At 42.4% G+C, this 20,277-nt stretch overlaps 1 protein-coding gene across 5 annotated transcripts in view; it reads right to left on the reverse strand.

Annotated features, from left to right (window-relative positions):
- Positions 1–12,471: 12,471 nt before the first annotated feature.
- Positions 12,472–20,277, reverse strand: part of LOC124114120 (neurocalcin homolog) — a 116,427-nt gene continuing 108,621 nt past the window's right edge. For all 5 annotated transcript variants that reach the window (XM_046474677.2, XM_046474675.2, XM_046474678.2 and 2 more), the window contains one exon: positions 12,472–19,990. In XM_046474677.2, the coding sequence (XP_046330633.1) occupies positions 19,793–19,990 (198 nt within the window). In that variant the 3' untranslated portion in view covers positions 12,472–19,792. The remainder of the gene's footprint in view (positions 19,991–20,277) is intronic.

The following is a 20,277-nucleotide window of genomic DNA, read 5'->3' on the forward strand; positions in this document are numbered from 1 at the left end:
GTAGTGGTTGGTTGTGGTGATGAAGGGTAGTGGTTGGTGGCGGTGAAGGGTAGTGGTTGTTGGTGGTGAAGGGTAGTTGTTGACTGTGGCGATGAAGGGTAGTGGTTGGTGGTGATGACGATGAAAGGTAGTAGTTGGTGGTGGCGGTGAAGGGTAGTGGTTGGTGGTGGTGAAGGGTAGTGGTTGGGTGAGGTGGTGAAGGGTAGTGGTTGGTGGTGGTGAAGGGTAGTGGTTGGGTGTGGTGGTGGTGAAGGGTAGTGGTTGGGTGTGGTGGTGGTGAAGGGTAGTGGTTGGGTGTGGTGGTGAAGGGTAGTGGTTGGTGGTGGTGGTGAAGGGTAGTGGTTGGTGGCGATGTAGGGTAGTGGTTGGTGGTGGTGTAGGGTAGTGGTTTGTGGTGGTGGTGAAAGGTAGTGGTTGGTGGCGATGTAGGGTAGTGGTTGGTGGTGGTGTAGGGTAGTGGTTGTTGGTGGTGGTGGTGAAGGGTAGAGGTTTGTTGTGGTTAAGGGTAGTGGTTGGTGGTGGTGGTGGTGGTGAAGGGTAGTGGATGGTGGTGGTGGTGTAGGGTAGTGGTTTGTGGTGGTGGTGAAAGGTAGTGGTTGGTGGCGATGTAGGGTAGTGGTTGGTGGTGGTGTAGGGTAGTGGTTGTTGGTGGTGGTGGTGAAGGGAAGAGGTTTGTTGTGGTTAAGGGTAGTGGTTGGTGGTGGTGGTGGTGGTGGTGAAGGGTAGTTGTTGTTGGTGGTGGTGGTGAAGGGTAGTGGTTGGTGGTGGTGGTGGTGGTGAAGGGTAGTTGTTGTTGGTGGTGGTGGTGAAGGGTAGAGGTTTGTTGTGGTTAAGGGTAGTGGTTGGTGGTGGTGGTGGTGGTGAAGGGTAGTTGTTGTTGGTGGTGGTGGTGAAGGGTAGTGGTTGGTGTTGGTGGTGGTGGTGAAGGGTAGTGGTTGGTGGTGGTGGTGGTGGTGAAGGGTAGTTGTTGTTGGTGGTGGTGGTGAAGGGTAGTGGATGGTGGTGGTGGTGAAGGGTAGTGGTTGGTGGTGGTGGTGAAGGGTAGTGGTTGGTGGCGATGTAGGGTAGTGGTTGGTGGCGGTGTAGGGTAGTGGTTGGTGGTGGTGGTGGTGAAGGGTAGTGGTTGGTGATGGTGAAGGGTAGTGGTTGGTGGCGGTGAAGGGTAGTGGTTTGTAGTGGATGTCGATGTTGTTTAAGGGCGACGCTGGGAAAGGTACCTAAGTTTCGCTGATCACGTTTATTGGTTTTAAATTAATTAGTCAAAATAGACATTGCAAAACATTGGAGAAATAGTTAAGATAGAGAAATATCAGCGCAAATATCATCCGACGGAGACAATGATACATAGGTGAACGATGTGTTCCATGATACACTTCAAGCAGACACTCATTTCTGAATCATACACAAATAGCCGTTCAATAAAAAACACAAACAGATCAACAAAAAGTAAAAAACAAACGCGCTTCAGGGTAAAAGAACTTATTATGCTGTTGTCATAACTGTTGAGTTCAATGAAAGGGCGTATTATTTACATCACATATACACATGCAAGCGATGATTGATTAAACTGAGTTACATTACGATTGAATGTCAGTAGACAGACTGTTTTCACGGCCATAGCTGCAAAGTAGACCAGCACGGCGTGTGGTAATTCATCATCCCATTGTTGACGTACAGTGAAACTAGCGCCGCTCCAGTGGGCTGCGTTAAGCAATCACAAATGCATGTTACCGCACAACACTGTCACTGATCATAATCAAGTAACCAGGACGTGGGATTATTGAAATAATGTTTAAATGATTCCCTCTCTGGAGATTAACCAACAGGTGAACACGCATAAACTGTGGTGTTATTTACCAACAGGTGAACACGCATAAACTGTGGTGTTATAAACCAACAGGTGAACACGCATAAACTGTGGTGTTATTAACCAACAGGTAAACACGCATAAACTGTGGCGTTATTAACCAACAGGTGAACACGCATAAACTGTGGTGTTATTTACCAACAGGTGAACACGCATAAACTGTGGCGTTATTAACCAACAGGTAAACTCGCATAAACTGTGGCGTTATTAACCAACAGGTGAACACGCATAAACTGTGGCGTTATTAACCAACAGGTGAACACGCATAAACTGTGGCGTTATTAACCAACAGGTAAACACGCATAAACTGTGGTGTTATTTACCAACAGGTAAAGACGCATAAACTGTGGTGTTATTAACCAACAGGTGAACACGCATAAACTGTGGCGTTATTAACCAACAGGTGAACACGCATAAACTGTGGCGTTATTAACCAACAGGTGAACACGCATAAACTGTGGCGTTATTAACCAACAGGTAAACACGCATAAACTGTGGTGTTATTTACCAACAGGTAAAGACGCATAAACTGTGGTGTTATTAACCAACAGGTGAACACGCATAAACTGTGGCGTTATTAACCAACAGGTGAACACGCATAAACTGTGGTGTTATTAACCAACAGGTAAACACGCATAAACTGTGGTGTTATTAACCAACAGGTATACGTAAGCACGCATAAACTGTGGTTTTATTACACAACAAGTACACATTAACTGTGGTTTTATTAACCAACAGGTAAACACGCATAAACTGTGGTGTTATTAACCAACAGGTAAACACGCATAAACTGTGGTGTTATTTACCAACAGGTAAACACGCATAAACTGTGGTGTTATTAACCAACAGGTAAACACGCATAAACTGTGGTGTTATTAACCAACAGGTAAACACGCATAAACTGTGGTGTTATTAACCAACAGGTAAACACGCATAAACTGTGGTGTTATTAACCAACAGGTGAACACGCATAAACTGTGGCGTTATTAACCAACAGGTAAACACGCATAAACTGTGGTGTTATTAACCAACAGGTTAACGCGCATAAACTGTGGTGTTATTAACCAACAGGTGAACACGCATAAACTGTGGCGTTATTAACCAACAGGTGAACACGCATAAACTGTGGTGTTATTAACCAACAGGTGAACACGCATAAACTGTGGCGTTATTAACCAACAGGTAAACACGCATAAACTGTGGTGTTATTAACCAACAGGTTAACGCGCATAAAATGTGGTGTTATTAACCAACAGGTAAACACGCATAAAATGTGGTGTTATTAACCAACAGGTAAACACGCATAAAATGTGGTGTTATTAACCAACAGGTAAACACGCATAAAATGTGGTGTTATGAACCAACCTAAATTAATATAAATAAATAAACATGCATGAACTCTTGCAATGGCATTAACCAAAAGGTAAACGCGCATAAGCTATGGTAATGTTATTCCTATTCTTGTAATATGAAACGGTGATTAAAGATTCAACGTAAGATAAAAAGGAGACCAAATACCCACGTGAGGATTCGTGTGGCATCCTGTAGATTTCTATTGGAATCAACTGGTTTGCCTAATTCTATTCTTCAAGGCAGCAGAGAGCCATTCATGAACGCGCCAAACTGAACAATGTCAGAATTTTGTTCGCGTGTTTCATCTGTGTAATTGGCGGAAATGACACATGCTTTAGCCGAAACTGTTTTCAACGCTATACCTGACGTCTGTTACAGGACTAATGGCACTTTAAGATAATGGACACTCGCAGGTTGGGAGGCTGATCCCACCAACGAGGAAGTAGTCATTCCTTCTTTGTTCATAACCCTTTACCTGCAGGAAGTCATGTGTTGAGTCCCGTGACCAGTGGTGTCACACTGTGGGCTGAAGGGTGGGATAAAACCAACAATTAAACCCACCGAGTTGCCATGTACAGTCTCCGTTGTAATTGGAGCTGCTTCTGTTAAATAGTTCAAGTGGAGAACATGCGCGTATGGTTTGGGTGAATGCAGAACAGTATCGATGTATCCAGGAGTGAGTGAGTGGTTTGTTTGTTGTTTAACGCCCCACTCAGCAATATGGCAGCTATATGACATCTTCCCGAGGCAAGAGAGTTAACTGACTATAAAAGTCCAGTTTCCACCCTTGCCGAACTAGGCTGGTATTATGGAGTTACAATTTTGGCTGGACTAACGAGTCTATACATAGTCCAATCAAAATCGCGCACCGAAATCGAAATCCGGTTCGTAAACTGTCGTGCAGATTTCGGTCGCTTGCAGGATTTGCCAAGCATGTGGACCGCCAACTCGTTGTCAGCAGATATTTTCCAAATCTTATCATGTTTTTAATCAAAGAGCTCACGTGATTTGATGCATTTCGCGATGTAAGACCCGTTTTATCACAATATAGATCTTGATTGTCGATCAGATCGTCCTGATTGGGCGCAACCATTTTGTGTGAAGCAAACGCAAGTGATACGAGAGGTGGAATCTGATTGGTCCATAGGAGGGACATAACTGGTAATAGCCACTGGTGGCGCTACGGTCGAGCCCAGTAATTCCAGCCTAGTTCGGCAAGGGTGGAAACTGGACTTTTATTGTCAGTTAACTCTCTTGCCTTGGGAAGATGGCTATATAACGGCGGTCTGTAAAAAATCGAGCCCGACCACCCGATCCCGTTAGTCGCCTCTTCCGACAAGCACAGTCGCCTTTTATGACAAGACTGGGGTGAGTGAGTGAGTAGGTGAATGAGTGAGTCAAGATTTACACCTCTTGCATCAGTATTCACGAAGGGGGTCAGAGATAAGGCCATCAGAATGGTTATCTATGTTAGGGATCGAACCCGGATCTTCAGTATAGGGGCTGTCACTTGATACAGTTGCCTACCCTTCTGCCCCCAGCTCCAAGTGAAAAAATGGGTGTTTGTGATAACCTTGTTCGGAACACAAGGAGAAAAAAAATGACAATGTCGAGAATTAACATCTGGCTTAAAGTAAGTATCCACAAACATTTTGCTGTGTGGACTCTCACACAATAACACTTCCCACACTGTTGTGTACATCGTCCTGTGGTTGTCGTACAGCTAGCCAGGACATGCATCCTCTACATCCTCTACATCCTCTGCACAACAGGGTACAGTAACTGGAATGAGTGAGTATTGTTTTACGCCGTTTTAGCAATATTCCAGCAGTATCACGGCGGGGGACACCAGAAATGAGCTTCACACATTGTACACATGTGGGGGATCGAACCCGCGTCTTCGGCGTGACGAGCGAACACTTTAACTACTAGGCTACCCCACCGCCCCTCAGACTTAATGAATTCCCCCGACAATAGTTCGTGCGGGTGCAGCGAGGCCAGTGATTGAGACGGCGACAGATCGATGGGAGGTAGTGGGAGGACTTTGGATGAAAGGCATAAGTAACCACGTCGCTCCCTCATAGGCTGCAGAATGCTGGCCTCGCGTCTTACGTAAAATTCCGCTCCTCATGTCATGGAACAGCGCTCACAAAGTCTTCTGCCAGGACTCTGTTTATCCTGAAATGAGGGTTTGACGTATTTCTAGAGGTCTGGCTGACATAACGACCGAGTGCGTATCAATAAATGGCTGAATCAGCATATTTTTCTTCTATATCCTTTCTGTCTGTCTGTAATATATTTGTTTGTTTGTTGTTTAAAGCAGCACTCAGCAATATTCCAGCTATATATCTGTAAATAAATCGAATCTGGACCAGACGATCCAGTGATTGATATCATGAGCGTCCACGCAATGGGTGGGTGAGTGAGTGAGTGAGTGAGTGAGTGAGTGAGTGTGTGAGTGAGTGAGTGAGTGAGTGAGTGAGTGAGTGAGTGAGTGAGTGAGTGAGTGAGTGAGTGAGTGAGTGAGTGAGTGAGTGAGTGAGTGAGAGAACTTGTACGTCGCTTGCTAACAATATTCCAGCAATATCACATCGGGGGTCACCAGAAATGGGCTTCACACATTGTACCCATGCGGGGAATCGAACCCGGGTCTTCGGCGTGACGAGCGAACGCTTTACCCACTAGGCTACCCCACCGCCACCGCCGGGCAAAAGAAAGTGTACACCGATGTTTAATGGTGGCTGAAAATGAAACAAACAAGAAATAGTTATTCGATGGTGATGTATTTGACAAGTATGCAGTGACTATTTCCAGCCCAGTAACGTGTTAAAACGTTTGTAATTTTTTGGCCCATTCCAATTTTAGGATTAACAGACAACAGACAACAGCATCCTCAATTTCGCTACAGTATGGTCAGTTTTGTTTGTTTCTTGTTAACGCCGCACTCAGCAATAATCTAGCTATATGATGGCGGTCTGTAAATAATCGAGGCTGGACCAGACAATCCAATGATTGATATTGAGCATTGATCCACGCAATTTAGATACGATGACATGTATCAACCAAGCCGGCGAACGAAGTCACCCGATCCCGTTAGTCGCCTCTTGCGACAAGCATAGTCGTCTTTTACTGCAAGTATGGGTTGATGAAGACCTATATTAACCCAGATCTTCACGGGTCAGTAAAATTAACAATACACAATGTATTGTAACCAGTCGAGCCAAGAATCTGGAAAAGCAAAAAGCAGACCGGTATATCATTGTATCTAGGGTCACGGCCCCGTTGCACAAAGCCATCTCAGCGTTAGGTGATCGTAACTCCCATGCTTTAATATAGTCTTATGATATGCTTTAACATAGGCTTATGATAGTCAAAATTGCTTTGTGCAACGGTGCCCTGGTCGCGGTCTCAGTATGTCACTGTTGCCGATACCAGTCAAATGCAGAAATGTCTTAATCAGCTTTATAAACTTGCACTGACGTCGCCCCATTGTTCTATGCAGGCTTTTCCCCTTTCAGCAAGTACCTGGACTCAATCAAGTTTAAGCCGGGGTGACGCTGAATATCAATAGGGAGGTCTTTCTTTCAAGTAAGATCTGCTTTGAAGCTTACTTTTGAAGTTCATCAATTACTTCTCATCTGATGTTGATATTTGACTGGTTAAACGTCACGATATTTTCGCACGAATCGAACCTGCGTTCAGTCTCAGGGGATGTCGTTTCCAGAAATAGCACGAAGGGGGACAAACCGGAAAATGGGCTTCACACATTGTAACCATGTGTGGAATCGAACCCGGGTCTTAAGACGTGACGAGCCAACACTTTAACTACTAGGCTACCCCGCCGCCTCGGTTGAGTAAAGAAGTTAAAGGGCTGGGACTGGAAAATCTTTTGACATATGTGTCGCCTGCTTCGTCTTTACGGGATTTGGTTGATCGCTTAAAGATTTCACGAAATATTTTTTTTTTACTTGACATTTCTGTTTTTGTGAAGGGATCTGCATGAAGTGCCCCCTTTAGGCTTTCACAATATCAATTAAGATCGGGGACGTAGGTGGGAGCCAAGTCATGTAGATAGATAATGGGGAACAACTACCATGTTGGTTTCAATTCCACGAAAATCAATTTTTCCTTTCTGTGAGCAAACATTTGCGATAGCATTCCTCAGATCAATTATTCAGCAAGGCAAGACCGCCTTGTGTTCCAACAGCCACATTGCCTAGAAGCGGTACATGGGGGAGGGAGGGGGAGGGAGGGGCTGGGGGGTCGGTGGATGTGGGTGGGGGAATACGACACAGCGTACGTCCGTGACACCACCTTCTCAAGTCACCATGTTATGGGAGCTGTGACTTTTACAAGGGTACATAAAGATCATCACTGGTGACCGGGGCTATTACGTTCTCATCCGTTCTGGCTGGTTGCGTGGATCAATGTCAGCAACGATAACCTTGGCACCCTCGACACAAAGCGACCGTAGCACTGCCGCTATCGTAAAACGGAGTTAACGTGTTGCTATCAGTAATTACTCTTCAACTAGGCATCTGTACTGTATTGTAGTATATAAGGGTGTTCTACCACGTTTCCCAGTCTGGGTTTTGGATCTTAAACCAACATGGTCAAGACAATAGGGGGATTAGGGATTAACTGGGGACCGTGTCGGGTAAATGGTCTCATACTATCAGTTGGCTCAGTGGTGTTGTTTTGTTGTTGTTGTAGTTGTTTTACGCCGCATTCCAATATTCCAGCTATATGACGATGGTCTGTAAATAATCGAGTCTGGACTCGTTTTGATAGATGACTACTTCTTTTGAAAATTGCCGAAAAAACGTTTTTTATGAGGTTTACCTTCAGATTAGGATTAATATTTGTTTTGACAAACGATGAAAAATACCATATTTTGGATACCGTCTTTCATGTATTTGACTTCGTCTATGCAAACTTTTGAAATATGTTAGCAGCACTTGAATCATATTCACACTATAAGGTCATTGTTGAATATGATTTTATATATCACAGTAACCTAGCGCTATTAAAATTACTTTCCAATTCGTGATCCGTAACTAAGTGGAATGTCCTAGCTGATTAGGCTAATTCATTAATCATGTTCTTGTTTGTATGTTTGTTTGTTTGTTGTTTAACGCCGCACTCCAATATTCCAGCTATATGACGGCGGTCTGTAAATAATCAAGTCTGGACCAGACAGTCCAGTGATTGACATCATGAGCATCGATCCACGCAATTGGGATACGATGACATGCATCAACCCAATCAGCGAGCCTGTCCACCCGATCCCGTTTGTCGCCTCTTACGGCAGGCATAGTCGCCTTTTATGGCAAGTACATGGGTTGCTTGGCAGAAAAAATTGTCGGTTTTGAGATTTTTATCGGCATACAATTATCTTCTTTTAGTACAGACGATGGGCCCTTATCAGTGGGTGAGTGAATATTGAGTTACGCCGTCAGTAATATACAACTCAAAAGAAGTTAAAGAACACCCGACAATCGTCTATCTGTCATGTCTGGTGGGTCTTCCTGCTGTGGGTGTTCTTTAGCTTGTTTTGAGGAGTATACATCTTGACGGACTGTAAAAAAAAGAATCTGGTCCAGGCGAACCGAATGGAAGCTTGAAGCATGATCCATGCAGTTGTTTGTTTGTTTTGTCTCTTTGTTGTTTAACTCCGCACTCGCAATATTCCAGCTATATGACGGCTGTCTGTAAATAATCGAGTCTGGACCAGACAATCAAGTGATTGACATCATGATCCACGCAATAATTGGTATACGATGACATTTGTCAACTAAGTCAGCTGGCATGACCACCCGATCCCGTTTGTCGCCTCTTACGACAAGCATAGTCGCCTTTTACGACAAGCATAGTTCCTTTTTACGACAAGCATGGGTTGCTGATGAGCTATCCTAGCCCAGATCTTCAAGGGTCTGAAGGCACACGATGTCAGCCCGGGCCCCCATCATTACAACTGAAGTAGACTTTAACGAAAAGTATTAAAATACCTGAAACCTATCCTGCCCGGAATTCTAAACCGTCGGTCAGTATTTCCACGACTCCACAACATACCTTCCCCTGCTGTCCAGCTGACGTCTTGGTGCGTGTGTGTAGGTCCCGCACATGGCTAATCAACATGGCCGATCAACGTCGTTATTACCAGAAACATATGAAGTGGTTATTACGCAAGGTACGCTCCTCAACAGCACATGCCTCGCAATGGGAACCGGCAACATGGACTGCCATGGTGCTCTAATGTGATCTTCGTGTGTTCGGTCAGGGAGAAAATAGTTTATTATTTTGTGTTGCGTCTGATTTAAGACACATCGTAAAAATCTATGAATAGAAAATTTACGTGATTAAATGTTCACCTGTAAAGGCTGGTCGTGTTAAACTTACTTCTCACAAGTACTTCTGACATGTTTTGCGCTCGTGTTTTATGTTTTGTTAACTTACCGTCCAATATCATTAACTAGCAGATCATGTGATTCTACTATTCTTGACAAAACAAATACGGTTTTAGTAAAATATCTTTAAGTTTTATTTAAGAAGCTGGAGTCTCATTTAACGGCATTGAAAGAATAAAGAAGCTTAAACCCACATCAATTCTACCTCCATTTGTTTTAAGGAAATCAGTCAAAGTATGTTTTCGAATGACTTTAACGAGGGCATAGCATGAAAGGAAATATTCCGTCTAAATACTCATTCATGGATACGCGTCTGTGAGGCTACATACATGTGTGTGCACACGGAATTCCCTCAGAACAGCAGTGTTTTCGTTCCACCCAAAGCCCGGCACACACGCCGCACTGACATATACGAGGGGCGTTCAATAAGTTTTGCATCTTCAATATAAGACCAAGTCGCAGAATATCTTTTGCACTTTTATTTTTCAATATAATTTCCATTCACCTCAATACACTTATTCCATTTGTCCTTCAAGCTTTTATTACTACTTTTATATAAATCCGCTGATTAGCCCTCTAACCACGCCTCTGTGGCAGCCTTTATGTCCTCGTCATCCTGGAAGCGTCTTCCACATAGGGCAGATTTCATTTGCCGGAACAGGAAATAGCCACTGGGGGCTAAGTCTGAGCTGTAGGGTGGGTGATTTAACTGTTCGAATCCACATTCACGTATGGCGGCCTGTTCAATTCTCGACTTGTGAACCGGAGCGTTGTCATGCAAAAGTAGAATACCACGTGTTAACATCCCACGGCGTTTCTGGCGAATAGATTTTCGCAATTCTTTCATTACATTAGCATAATATTGTCCATTGATTGTAGTTTTGGGTGGCATGTAATCAATCAGTAATATGCCTCTTGCATCCCAAAATATGGTGGCCATTACCTTGCCAGCCGATGGTTAAGTGCAAAACTTCCTCGGAGGTGGAGAATTGGGGTGCTTCCAGTGGTGGGTCCCAGTGGTGGATCCATGTTTCATCACCTGTCACTAGACGAGAAAGAAATCCAGCTTCATCAGCAGTATAGAGATCTAGGAGGTCTCGACAACTTTAGTTCTCTGATATCGATCTTAAGCTCTGAGGTTTCTAGGTACCCATCTTGCAGATATCTTGGACATACCAAGATGCTCATGAATAATGGTTCCAACAGTTCCAACTGATATTTGGAATTCACTAGAATGTTCAGATACTTTCACTCGTTGGTCAGACAAAATTCTTCTTTCTATAACAGCAATGGTTTCGGGTTGGGTGGCATCTGAAGGCCTGCCCGACCTTGGGTCATCGTCTATGGACTCCCTACCCCTTTTAAGCTGTAGAGACCAACGGAAAATGTGGAATAGTCAGGAGCATCCTTACCCATCACTTTACACATGCGATCATGGATTTCTTTTGCTTTGCATCCCTCCTTGGTCCCTCCTTCATTACAGCGCGTTGTTCATGTTTGAGAGAATCCATGATTGTGACCACCCTTTGGTGAATGAAGCCATCACATCTACTTTATTGTTGTGTCTGGAACTTGTTATGACACGTATCAACCTGATGTTATGACTAGTGTCACACCTGCCAGATGTTGAATTTGTTGCGTAAATACAAATGCCCAAGGTGCAAAACTTATTGAACGCCCCTCGTATATATGGAATACTGTGAGGGACATTCTCGCGATCTCGACCTTTGGAAACGAACTAAATATGCTGAAGAATTCGAGATTGCTTAGTTGATAAACTGCATACGGAACATTGCTTAGTTGAGAAACTGCATGGTAGAGCTTTGCTCAGTTGATATGCTGCACATGGAGCATTGCCCAGTAGATACGCTGCATATGGAGCATTGCCCAGTAGATACGCTGCATATGGAGCATTGCCCAGTAGATAAGCTGCATATGGACCATTGCCCAGTAGATACGCGGCACATGGAGCATTGCCCAGTAGATACGCTGCATATGGAGCATTGTCCAGTAGATACGCAGCACATGAAGCATTGCCCAGTAGATACGCTGCATTTGGAGCATTGTCCAGTAGATACGCTGCACATGAAGCATTGCCCAGTAGATACGCAGCACATGAAGCATTGCCCAGTAGATACGCTGCACATGGAGCATTGCCTAGTAGATACGCTGCACATGGAGCATTGCCTAGTAGATACGCTGCACATGGAGCATTGCTTAGTAGATACGCTGCACATGGAGCATTGCCTGGTAGATACGCTGCACATGGAGCATTGCTTAGTAGATACGCTGCACATGGAGCATTGCCTGGTAGATACGCTGCACATGGAGCATTGCCCAGTAGATACGCTGCACATGGAGCATTGCCTGGTAGATACGCTGCACATGGAGCATTGCTTAGTGAATAAGGTACACATGGAGCATTGCTTAGTGAATAAGGTACACATGGAGCATTGCTTAGTGAATAAGGTACACATGGAGCATTGCTTAGTGAATAAGGTACACATGGAGCATTGCTTAGTGAATGAGGTACACATGGAGCATTGCTTAGTGAATAAGGTACACATGGAGCATTGCTTAGTGAATAAGGTACACATTGTGCCATTTCTAAGCAAATATTCTGTGTGGGTTATTGCTTTATAAATATGATGCACACGGAGAATTGCTTAGTAGATAAGCTACATGTTGAGTATTGCTTCATAGACAAGCTACATGTGGCAAGAGGATCAGCTGCTATTGTCCATGTGATGTGTATGATGGTAGATGATCTACTGGAGTAGTTTGTGCAAGTTTTCCCGACAAGCAGGACTGACCTCTTCCAGGAATAAACAACAGGAGAACGAGAACCTGGAGGGAGAGTTTATTTGCAAACACAGTGGCAGGTGAAAAGTTGGGGGCCATGTTGAAAACGCTACATTGGTGGCGGGTGCTTACATCAGAGAGGAAAACATGGGGAGCAACAGAAATGTACACAGGTGCCCACAGGTGTGCTGTACAGTTACTCATGTACACATGTACAGACACCTTTATTGTACTTTGTAGAGGTCGTAGTGGAGCTGGGCCTTGTCCCGTACAGTGGTGTTGGATACACTGTATACAGTGCCTAAGGATCAATATGGTCATGTACAGATGTACTGTTGAGCTCAAAGCCTGTATGAGTGAGTTTGGTTTTTCGCCACTTTTAGCAATATTCCAGCAATATCATGGCGGGAGGACACCAGAAATGGGCTTCACACATTGTACCCATGTCGGGATCCGAACCCGGGTCTTCAGCGTGACGAGTGAACGCTTTAACCACAAGGCTACCCGACCACCCCAAGTCCTATAAGAACATTTACAAGTATGCACATATGAGACATGTACAGTACCAAGCATGTACTCCTAGCAGGTATCCACACACATCCTGGTGTGTGGACTCATACGGAATAGCATTGCAGATACTGTTGTGGTTATTGTTCTAAAGTTGTCTTACATCTAGCCTGTATATGCAGAACCCGGAGTGAGTGAGTATTGTTTTACGCCGCTTTTAGCAATATTGCAGCAACATCACGGCAGGGGACACCAGAAATGGGCTTCACATATTGTACCCATGTGGGGAATCGAACCCGGGTCTTCGGCATGACAAGTGAAAACTTCAACCACTAGGCTTCCCCACCACCCCACAGAAACTGTACAGGGGGGTAGGTATCCCAAGTGATGTACAAAGATCCAGAGAGTACACTGTACAAGGCAAACAGGTTAAACATTTTAATGATTTATTTGTATTGAGAAACGGAAACTGAAGTAGTAAAACCATTTTGTTCAACATGGTACAGTAAAAAACAGAAAACATCTCTCACTTTCTGTTAGACAGTGCGCAGAACCCGCACAGGAGGCTTGTACAGTGTATACTCCATGTCCAAGGCAACACTTTTTCTAAAAATTGGTTTACGGATCTACCAAGATTAACCGAAAAATGGAAAAAATATATCTGAAAAGCCCTTTTTCATACATCCGCCAGAGCAAAAGTATGTGTTTATACCTAAAATGTTCCAAACTAAAATAACAAATAAACCAAGTGGTCAATGATAAAATATTTGTAAACATCATTTAAAGAACATTTTGTTGAAAAGAAACAGTTCTGAAATATATTCCGTTGTTTTTATACCCACCAACCAGGACTTTTCACATGAAAATCTGTAAACCAAGAGATATAAAAAGTTTGGCCTAAGATTGAGTGTGCCATGATCCAACTATGTATAACAGACCTACAGCGGGTGGGGGCCTTGTGCCAGCACAATAAAACTCTCAATGATGAAAAAATACATGTGCCAAGTGGCACAATATGTGCCATGTGGCACAATATCAAGTAGAACAATGATACATGTTACCACAACACATGGTGAAGGTTGTGTGAGGGTGGAGTCTAGGAAGGCTAGTCAGTTGGTTAATCTAATCACAATGCTGGGAAATAAAAGCTGTCCTGACAATGGTCAATCAGGAACAAGAAGATTTGTCTGCACAAATGTACATAGCCCGTTCCTGAATTGTGTACATGTTAATGTATTTTATCCATGAAATTAAATCAACTGACACAGGCATTTTCGGTTTACCTGTGCATGCAACATTTGTTTCTAGAATACAAATGAATAAATATATTGTGAATTTTGCTACATTCAAATGAATACTGAGCTAAACAATATATGTATTCTTGGCCTGTGTTGAAATAGGGAGCTGTATGTCTGGGCCCAAGTTTGTGTGAGTGAAGTGTATGTCTGATAGATGTTATGATGTGGGTGAGTCAGTGTCTGAAGAGTGTAAGGTTGTGGTGGGTGACTGTCTGTATTTGTTATGAGAGCATGCCTGTGGGTGGCCGAATGTCTGATTGGTGCTAAAATGTGGATGGGTGAGTTTCTGAATGGTGCAAGGCTGTGGATTGGTGAGTTTCTGAACAGTGCAAGGGCTGTTGATGGGTGAGTTTCTGAATGGTGCAAGGGCTGTGGATTGGTGAGTTTCTGAAGGGTGCAAGGTTTGGGTGGATCAATGTCTGTATGTTTGATGGGTGCTTTGATGTGGATGGGCGAGTGTTTGATGGGGTGCAATGTCTGACTATGTGTTTGGCTGTGGGTGGGTGATTATCAGACTATGTAGGATGTTAGCCAATGTGTGTAAATAGGTAGATTTGATATGAACCATCTGGGGATTTAACCCTCAACCTTCCTCTAACCGGGTAGATGCTGTATCCACTAGACCACAGAGGCAGTGTATGTTTTCTTGGTGGAAAAGTATGTTTTGGGTGGTAACTGTATGTTTTTTGGTGGTAACTGTATGTTCTGGGTGGTACCTGTATGTTTTGGGTGGTAACTGTATGTTCTGGGTGGTACCTGTATGTTCTAGGTGGTACCTGTATGTTCTGGGTGGTACCTGTATGTTCTGGGTGGTATCTGTATGTTCTGGGTGGTATCTGTATGTTCGGGGTGGTACCTGTATGTTCTGGGTGGTAACTGTATATTCTGGGTGGTACCTGTATGTTCTGGGTGGTACCTGTATGTTCCGGGTGGTACCTGTATGTTCTGGGTGGTACCTGTATGTTCTGGGTGGTACCTGTATGTTCTGGGTGTTAACTGTGTTTCTGGGTGGTACCTGTGACTGTGGGTGGTACCTGTATGTGTGTTTGGTGCAAGGCTGTGAATGGTAGACTGTAACAGAACTTATGTAAGAACACCTGAAAACATTAATAACCTCCTCGACAACATCTCTGTCAGATGACAAATGACAAACACACATGTACATGTTTAACATGAGATCAGAAAAATATGAAATAACATCAAATGATCTTGAGATGTATAATACAAATGAAGACTGCAGTCCCATCAAATACACTGAATCATGGTACCGCACATGCTTCAAACTTTGGGCCAGGAATATTTATAGCGAAGATTGTGCAAAGCAAAACTTCATGCAAGATATACAATAAATTTCCATTGCATAAATACAAAATATTAATGAGTTAGTCACAGAGGAATTAGAATCAGCATTATGTTCTGCTTAAAGAGTTACTGAACACTACAATGATGGGCGAGACGCAAGCTACTCCTCTACCGATGAAGGTCTTCAACCTTGCTGGTGGGTAGATACCTTACAAAACAGAGGCAGTATATATGCACAATGATTGGTCCTTGCTCAATTGCATTTGCTTGTAGGCATCCTTTCTTGAGAGCGTGTTTTGTTTATTGTCGTAAAACAGAAGTAAAATTCTTTCAAACAAGGTGCTACAATGCAAGAGTGACAGAGAACCCAGATTTTTGACGTTATTCGGAACATGTCATAATGCGTACTGGTTGCTGCCCTTGTTGCTGCACAGCCACAGATACTTCTTCACACAGGAAACAAGTAACATCATGAAAATGGAAATTAATCTGAATTATTAGAGTCTTTTGTTACGACCGTGAAAAGCACCTCTGTTGAGCTATAGGTATCTACTGACTTTCCGGGAAACTGGGAATCCCTCAAACTGGACCTGTGCAGGGCCTAGTGCCATAAAGCGATCTTAGTGCTAAGATGATCATAACTAGCACAGACTTACAACGATCTTAGCGCTAAGACAATAAGACAATATCATAACTCTCTTACTGTACCATAGACTTACAAGACCTAGTGCTAAGACAATCGTAAATCTCATACTGTACCATAGACTTAAAGACCTTAGCGCTAAGACAATCGTAAATCTCATACTGTACCATAGACTTATAAGACCTTAGCGCTAAGACAATCGTAAATCTCATACTGTACCATAGACTTATAAGACCTTAGCGCTAAAACAATCGTAAATCTCATACTGTACCATAGACTTACAAGACCTTAGCGCTAAGACAATCGTAAATCTCATACTGTACCATAGACTTACAAGACCTTAGCGCTAAGACAATCGTAAATCTCATACTGTACCATAGACTTACAAGACCTTAGCGCTAAGACAATCGTAAATCTCATACTGTACCATAGACTTATAAGACCTTAGCGCTAAAACAATCGTAAATCTCATACTGTACCATAGACTTATAAGACCTTAGCGCTAAAACAATCGTAAATCTCATACTGTACCATAGACTTACAAGACCTTAGCGCTAAGACAATCGTAAATCTCATACTGTACCATAGACTTACAAGACCTTAGCGCTAAGACAATCGTAAATCTCTTACTGTACCATAGACTTACAAGACCTTAGCGCTAAGACAATCGTAAATCTCTTACTGTACCATAGACTTACAAGACCTTAGCGCTAAAACAATCGTAAATCTCTTACTGTACCATAGACTTACAAGACCTTAGCGCTAAAACAATCGTAAATCTCATACTGTACCATAGACTTACGAAAATTGTAGCGCTATGGTCACTTTGTGGAAGGGGGGGTGGCCCAGAGCTTGATCTTCACGACGTATCTTAATGAGGGGTCATTTCAAGCATGAGCATATTGCCGATGCGATGAAACATTTTAACTCACTCACTTAAGCATGAGCAGGAGTGTTTTCCATATCTTTTTTGTTTTTATGCAATTTGAAAAACAGCAAATGATCTTCCTGGTCATGGCTCCAATTAATATCTAATAACAAAACATTCGTGAGATTCCTAGAAACGAAGGACATGGACTTTTGGGATGACCCCTGACTGAGTCCATGGTGATTAGTCTCAGGCTGTGCTTACATCACCGCTTCCACCAAAACGCACATTTTTACATGACCTAGATGGCTTGCGCCTAGATGAGATATATTTACAGATCTACAGGTGATAATGTACATCACTGCACCACAAGAGTTATCTCCCTTTATAACACATACCAAGGATCACTTCAATGTGGAGATGTCCCATGTGCAATAGTATTGAATTTTTGCTGCAAATACCTACACTAGTTTCATAGACAGCATGAATAGAAACAGTGCAAATACAACCATGGAAATTATTTACCTAGCATGAGAAAGAAGGTCAGGCTGTGATCGTTATCAAGGGGTAATAACTCCACATGTTTTCTCCCATCCAGCTCAGATCTACATGGACTATGAATCGTGAAAAACACTGCCTTTATGTCTTTGTACATAATAAGAAAAATAGCTCAAATCAATCTTCATTTCTGCAAACTTTAACAACATGTTGTCTTGGAAACGCCTTACAATTCACTTTCCTCAGAGGAGCTCGGTGTGTGCAACAAATCCAGAGTGAAGACCTGCACTTAGTTTGTATTAGAAATCAACTCTGACTATCTAGTAGCTATCTAGTCAATAAATCAACTCTGACTGTCTTGTAGCTATCTAGTCAATAATTACAGGCATGCACGCACGTCTATGTTTACAGTTTAAGACCTCATAGTGCTACCATGTGTTCCTTGAGAAAGGTACCTCAATGAAATGATATAAAAACTGATACCTTAAATCACTTAAGATCCTGAAAAATGTTACCTATAATCAGGTCAAAATGACACAGACAGGTGGAAAACAACATCCAATACGATACAGCTGTGATGTTGCTGCACACAGAGCTCCTTCCTTCCTTCAACAGTGTACAATCAACACTTCTCATCATCTTCACCACAAAATAAGTAGGTTAACAATGCAAAAGAAAATAATATGATGGGATATTTCTGAAGACTTCAAGATGGAAAATGACATGTTAATATAAACATTTAACAATACTGAATTTGAAAAAAGAAATGAAAATGAGAATTACTCGTATTAAAGGTAATGATCAAAGTAAACAATAACGGAAGCAATGCCGTCCTAGAGGTTTGACGTGTTTCCAATGCTCCCTGCATGTTATACATACTGTACTGTCTGAGCAGTCCTTCATTAGGTATATGCTGATGACGAGGATGAGGACGAGGAATCCAAGGTTTCAAGAAGATTGGACCGCAGACCAGTGTATTGGCAAGACAATATATAAATCACACGTCCAGTCAGGAAAAGACTACTGTTACACACTCAAGACAGACCAACAGCAAAAAATATAATACCCTAGGCCGGACCCTTCCTATTCTTGTGTTATAGATGAGCCTGGGTTGTTTGCAAACATAAAATGTAAAAAAAACCTATATTTTAAATGTTATTTTGAACCTTTTGTGTTTGTATACTTGTTAGAGTTTATTGTAGAAACTAACCTCAAATCAACCCTGACCACATCATATTCTTTATCTGGACACTTGGCATTTTGACCCAGAAATTGTTTAACACAAGAAACAGAATTGATCTGGCAAAACAGAAGAGCAAAGACATTCATAATGTGAACATCCAAATGAATTATTTTAAATTCTTATATCCGATCCTGGTCTAGATAGTCTTATACATTATTTGCCCTTGGCCAAACAGAACGCCATCACCTGCAGGTGCTTATACAGAACGGTTCCGTGCTTTAAGTTGACATAGATATTGGTGATACACTACAATGAATAAAGGCTTGCTTACTATGATACGGTAATCAATGCTTTGTTAGTAATTTCAGTGAGATGGACTAGACTCATTCTGCTGCGTATTTACTTCATCGGGGTTGATGGAGAAGATAATACACTCAGGGACTATTATAAAAAAGCTCAGACGACACAGTCAATATTCTTAAAAGTCCCTTTATACTCATCCTCTGATATATATATATATATATTTATATTGCAGAATATAAACATCTCATGAATATCAACTTCATATATTATCAATTATAAATAATTGTAATTATTTGCTGTACAAACACATCTCAGAATGTTAAGTATGGAAATGATTTCCTCACAACAAATTCAACTCAACCACAGAAAAACAGCATTCAATTTCAAATCAGAAGCCAAATCAACATGTTTAGATGAAGTTTCCCTATATTCACATACATACAAATCTCTAACAACAGACATGTGGAAAATAGTATGCAGTAGGAACACCACTGAGACCATCTTTCTCCCGAGTTATAATGGGGTGTGTGGAATACAGTATCAGTTCATTCTTCACAGCGATTGGCTGTCCTTGTACAGTGAATATATACAGCATTGGAGCCTGAACAAAACAGTAACACAATGTGGTCGCCATTATGCCTGCCATTGCCTGGACCGAGATACCTTCTTGAGTCAAAGGGCTCCTCAGGAGGCAATAGAAGAGGAGGCAACCCCCGAATATGGTGATAGATCTACATAGAAAAGAACCGATAACGTCCCACTCAACTCTGAGAGTGAGTATCACATTGAAGCAGACGCACAATTGAAGGATCACTTTTGGCACCTTCAATAAATTCTGCCAATGACAACTTCCCATCCAGGTTTTTATCCATTTGTCGGAAGATTTTGTCGGTACGTTTCTCTGGTGTTGATTCATCCTCAGGCATTTTCATTACTGTGCCAACCATCTTGTAAATTGCCTGAAACACAACATTGAGACTATTAATCCTGCATCCAGGTAGCCTTGGGATGACCTGGCCATTAGATTACAAATTTATCAAAGTATTATCAGTTAATCGATTTCAGGTGGACTATGAGAGTGCAAAGAGATTACAGAACAAACAGATTGGTTCCAAGACAAATCATGTGGACATTATTATGATCAAATGACAAATTCTTCAGATTTCAAAATTTGATAATCAAAAGGAAAAACATTTTAAGAAGAAATCAATTCCTAAACATTGCGTTTGATGTCTTTCAGACATCA

Source organism: Haliotis rufescens, unplaced genomic scaffold (genome assembly GCF_023055435.1).
Source record: "Haliotis rufescens isolate VD_foot unplaced genomic scaffold, xgHalRufe1.0.p SCAF_2, whole genome shotgun sequence".
NCBI classification, from domain to species: Eukaryota; Metazoa; Mollusca; class Gastropoda; order Lepetellida; family Haliotidae; genus Haliotis; species Haliotis rufescens.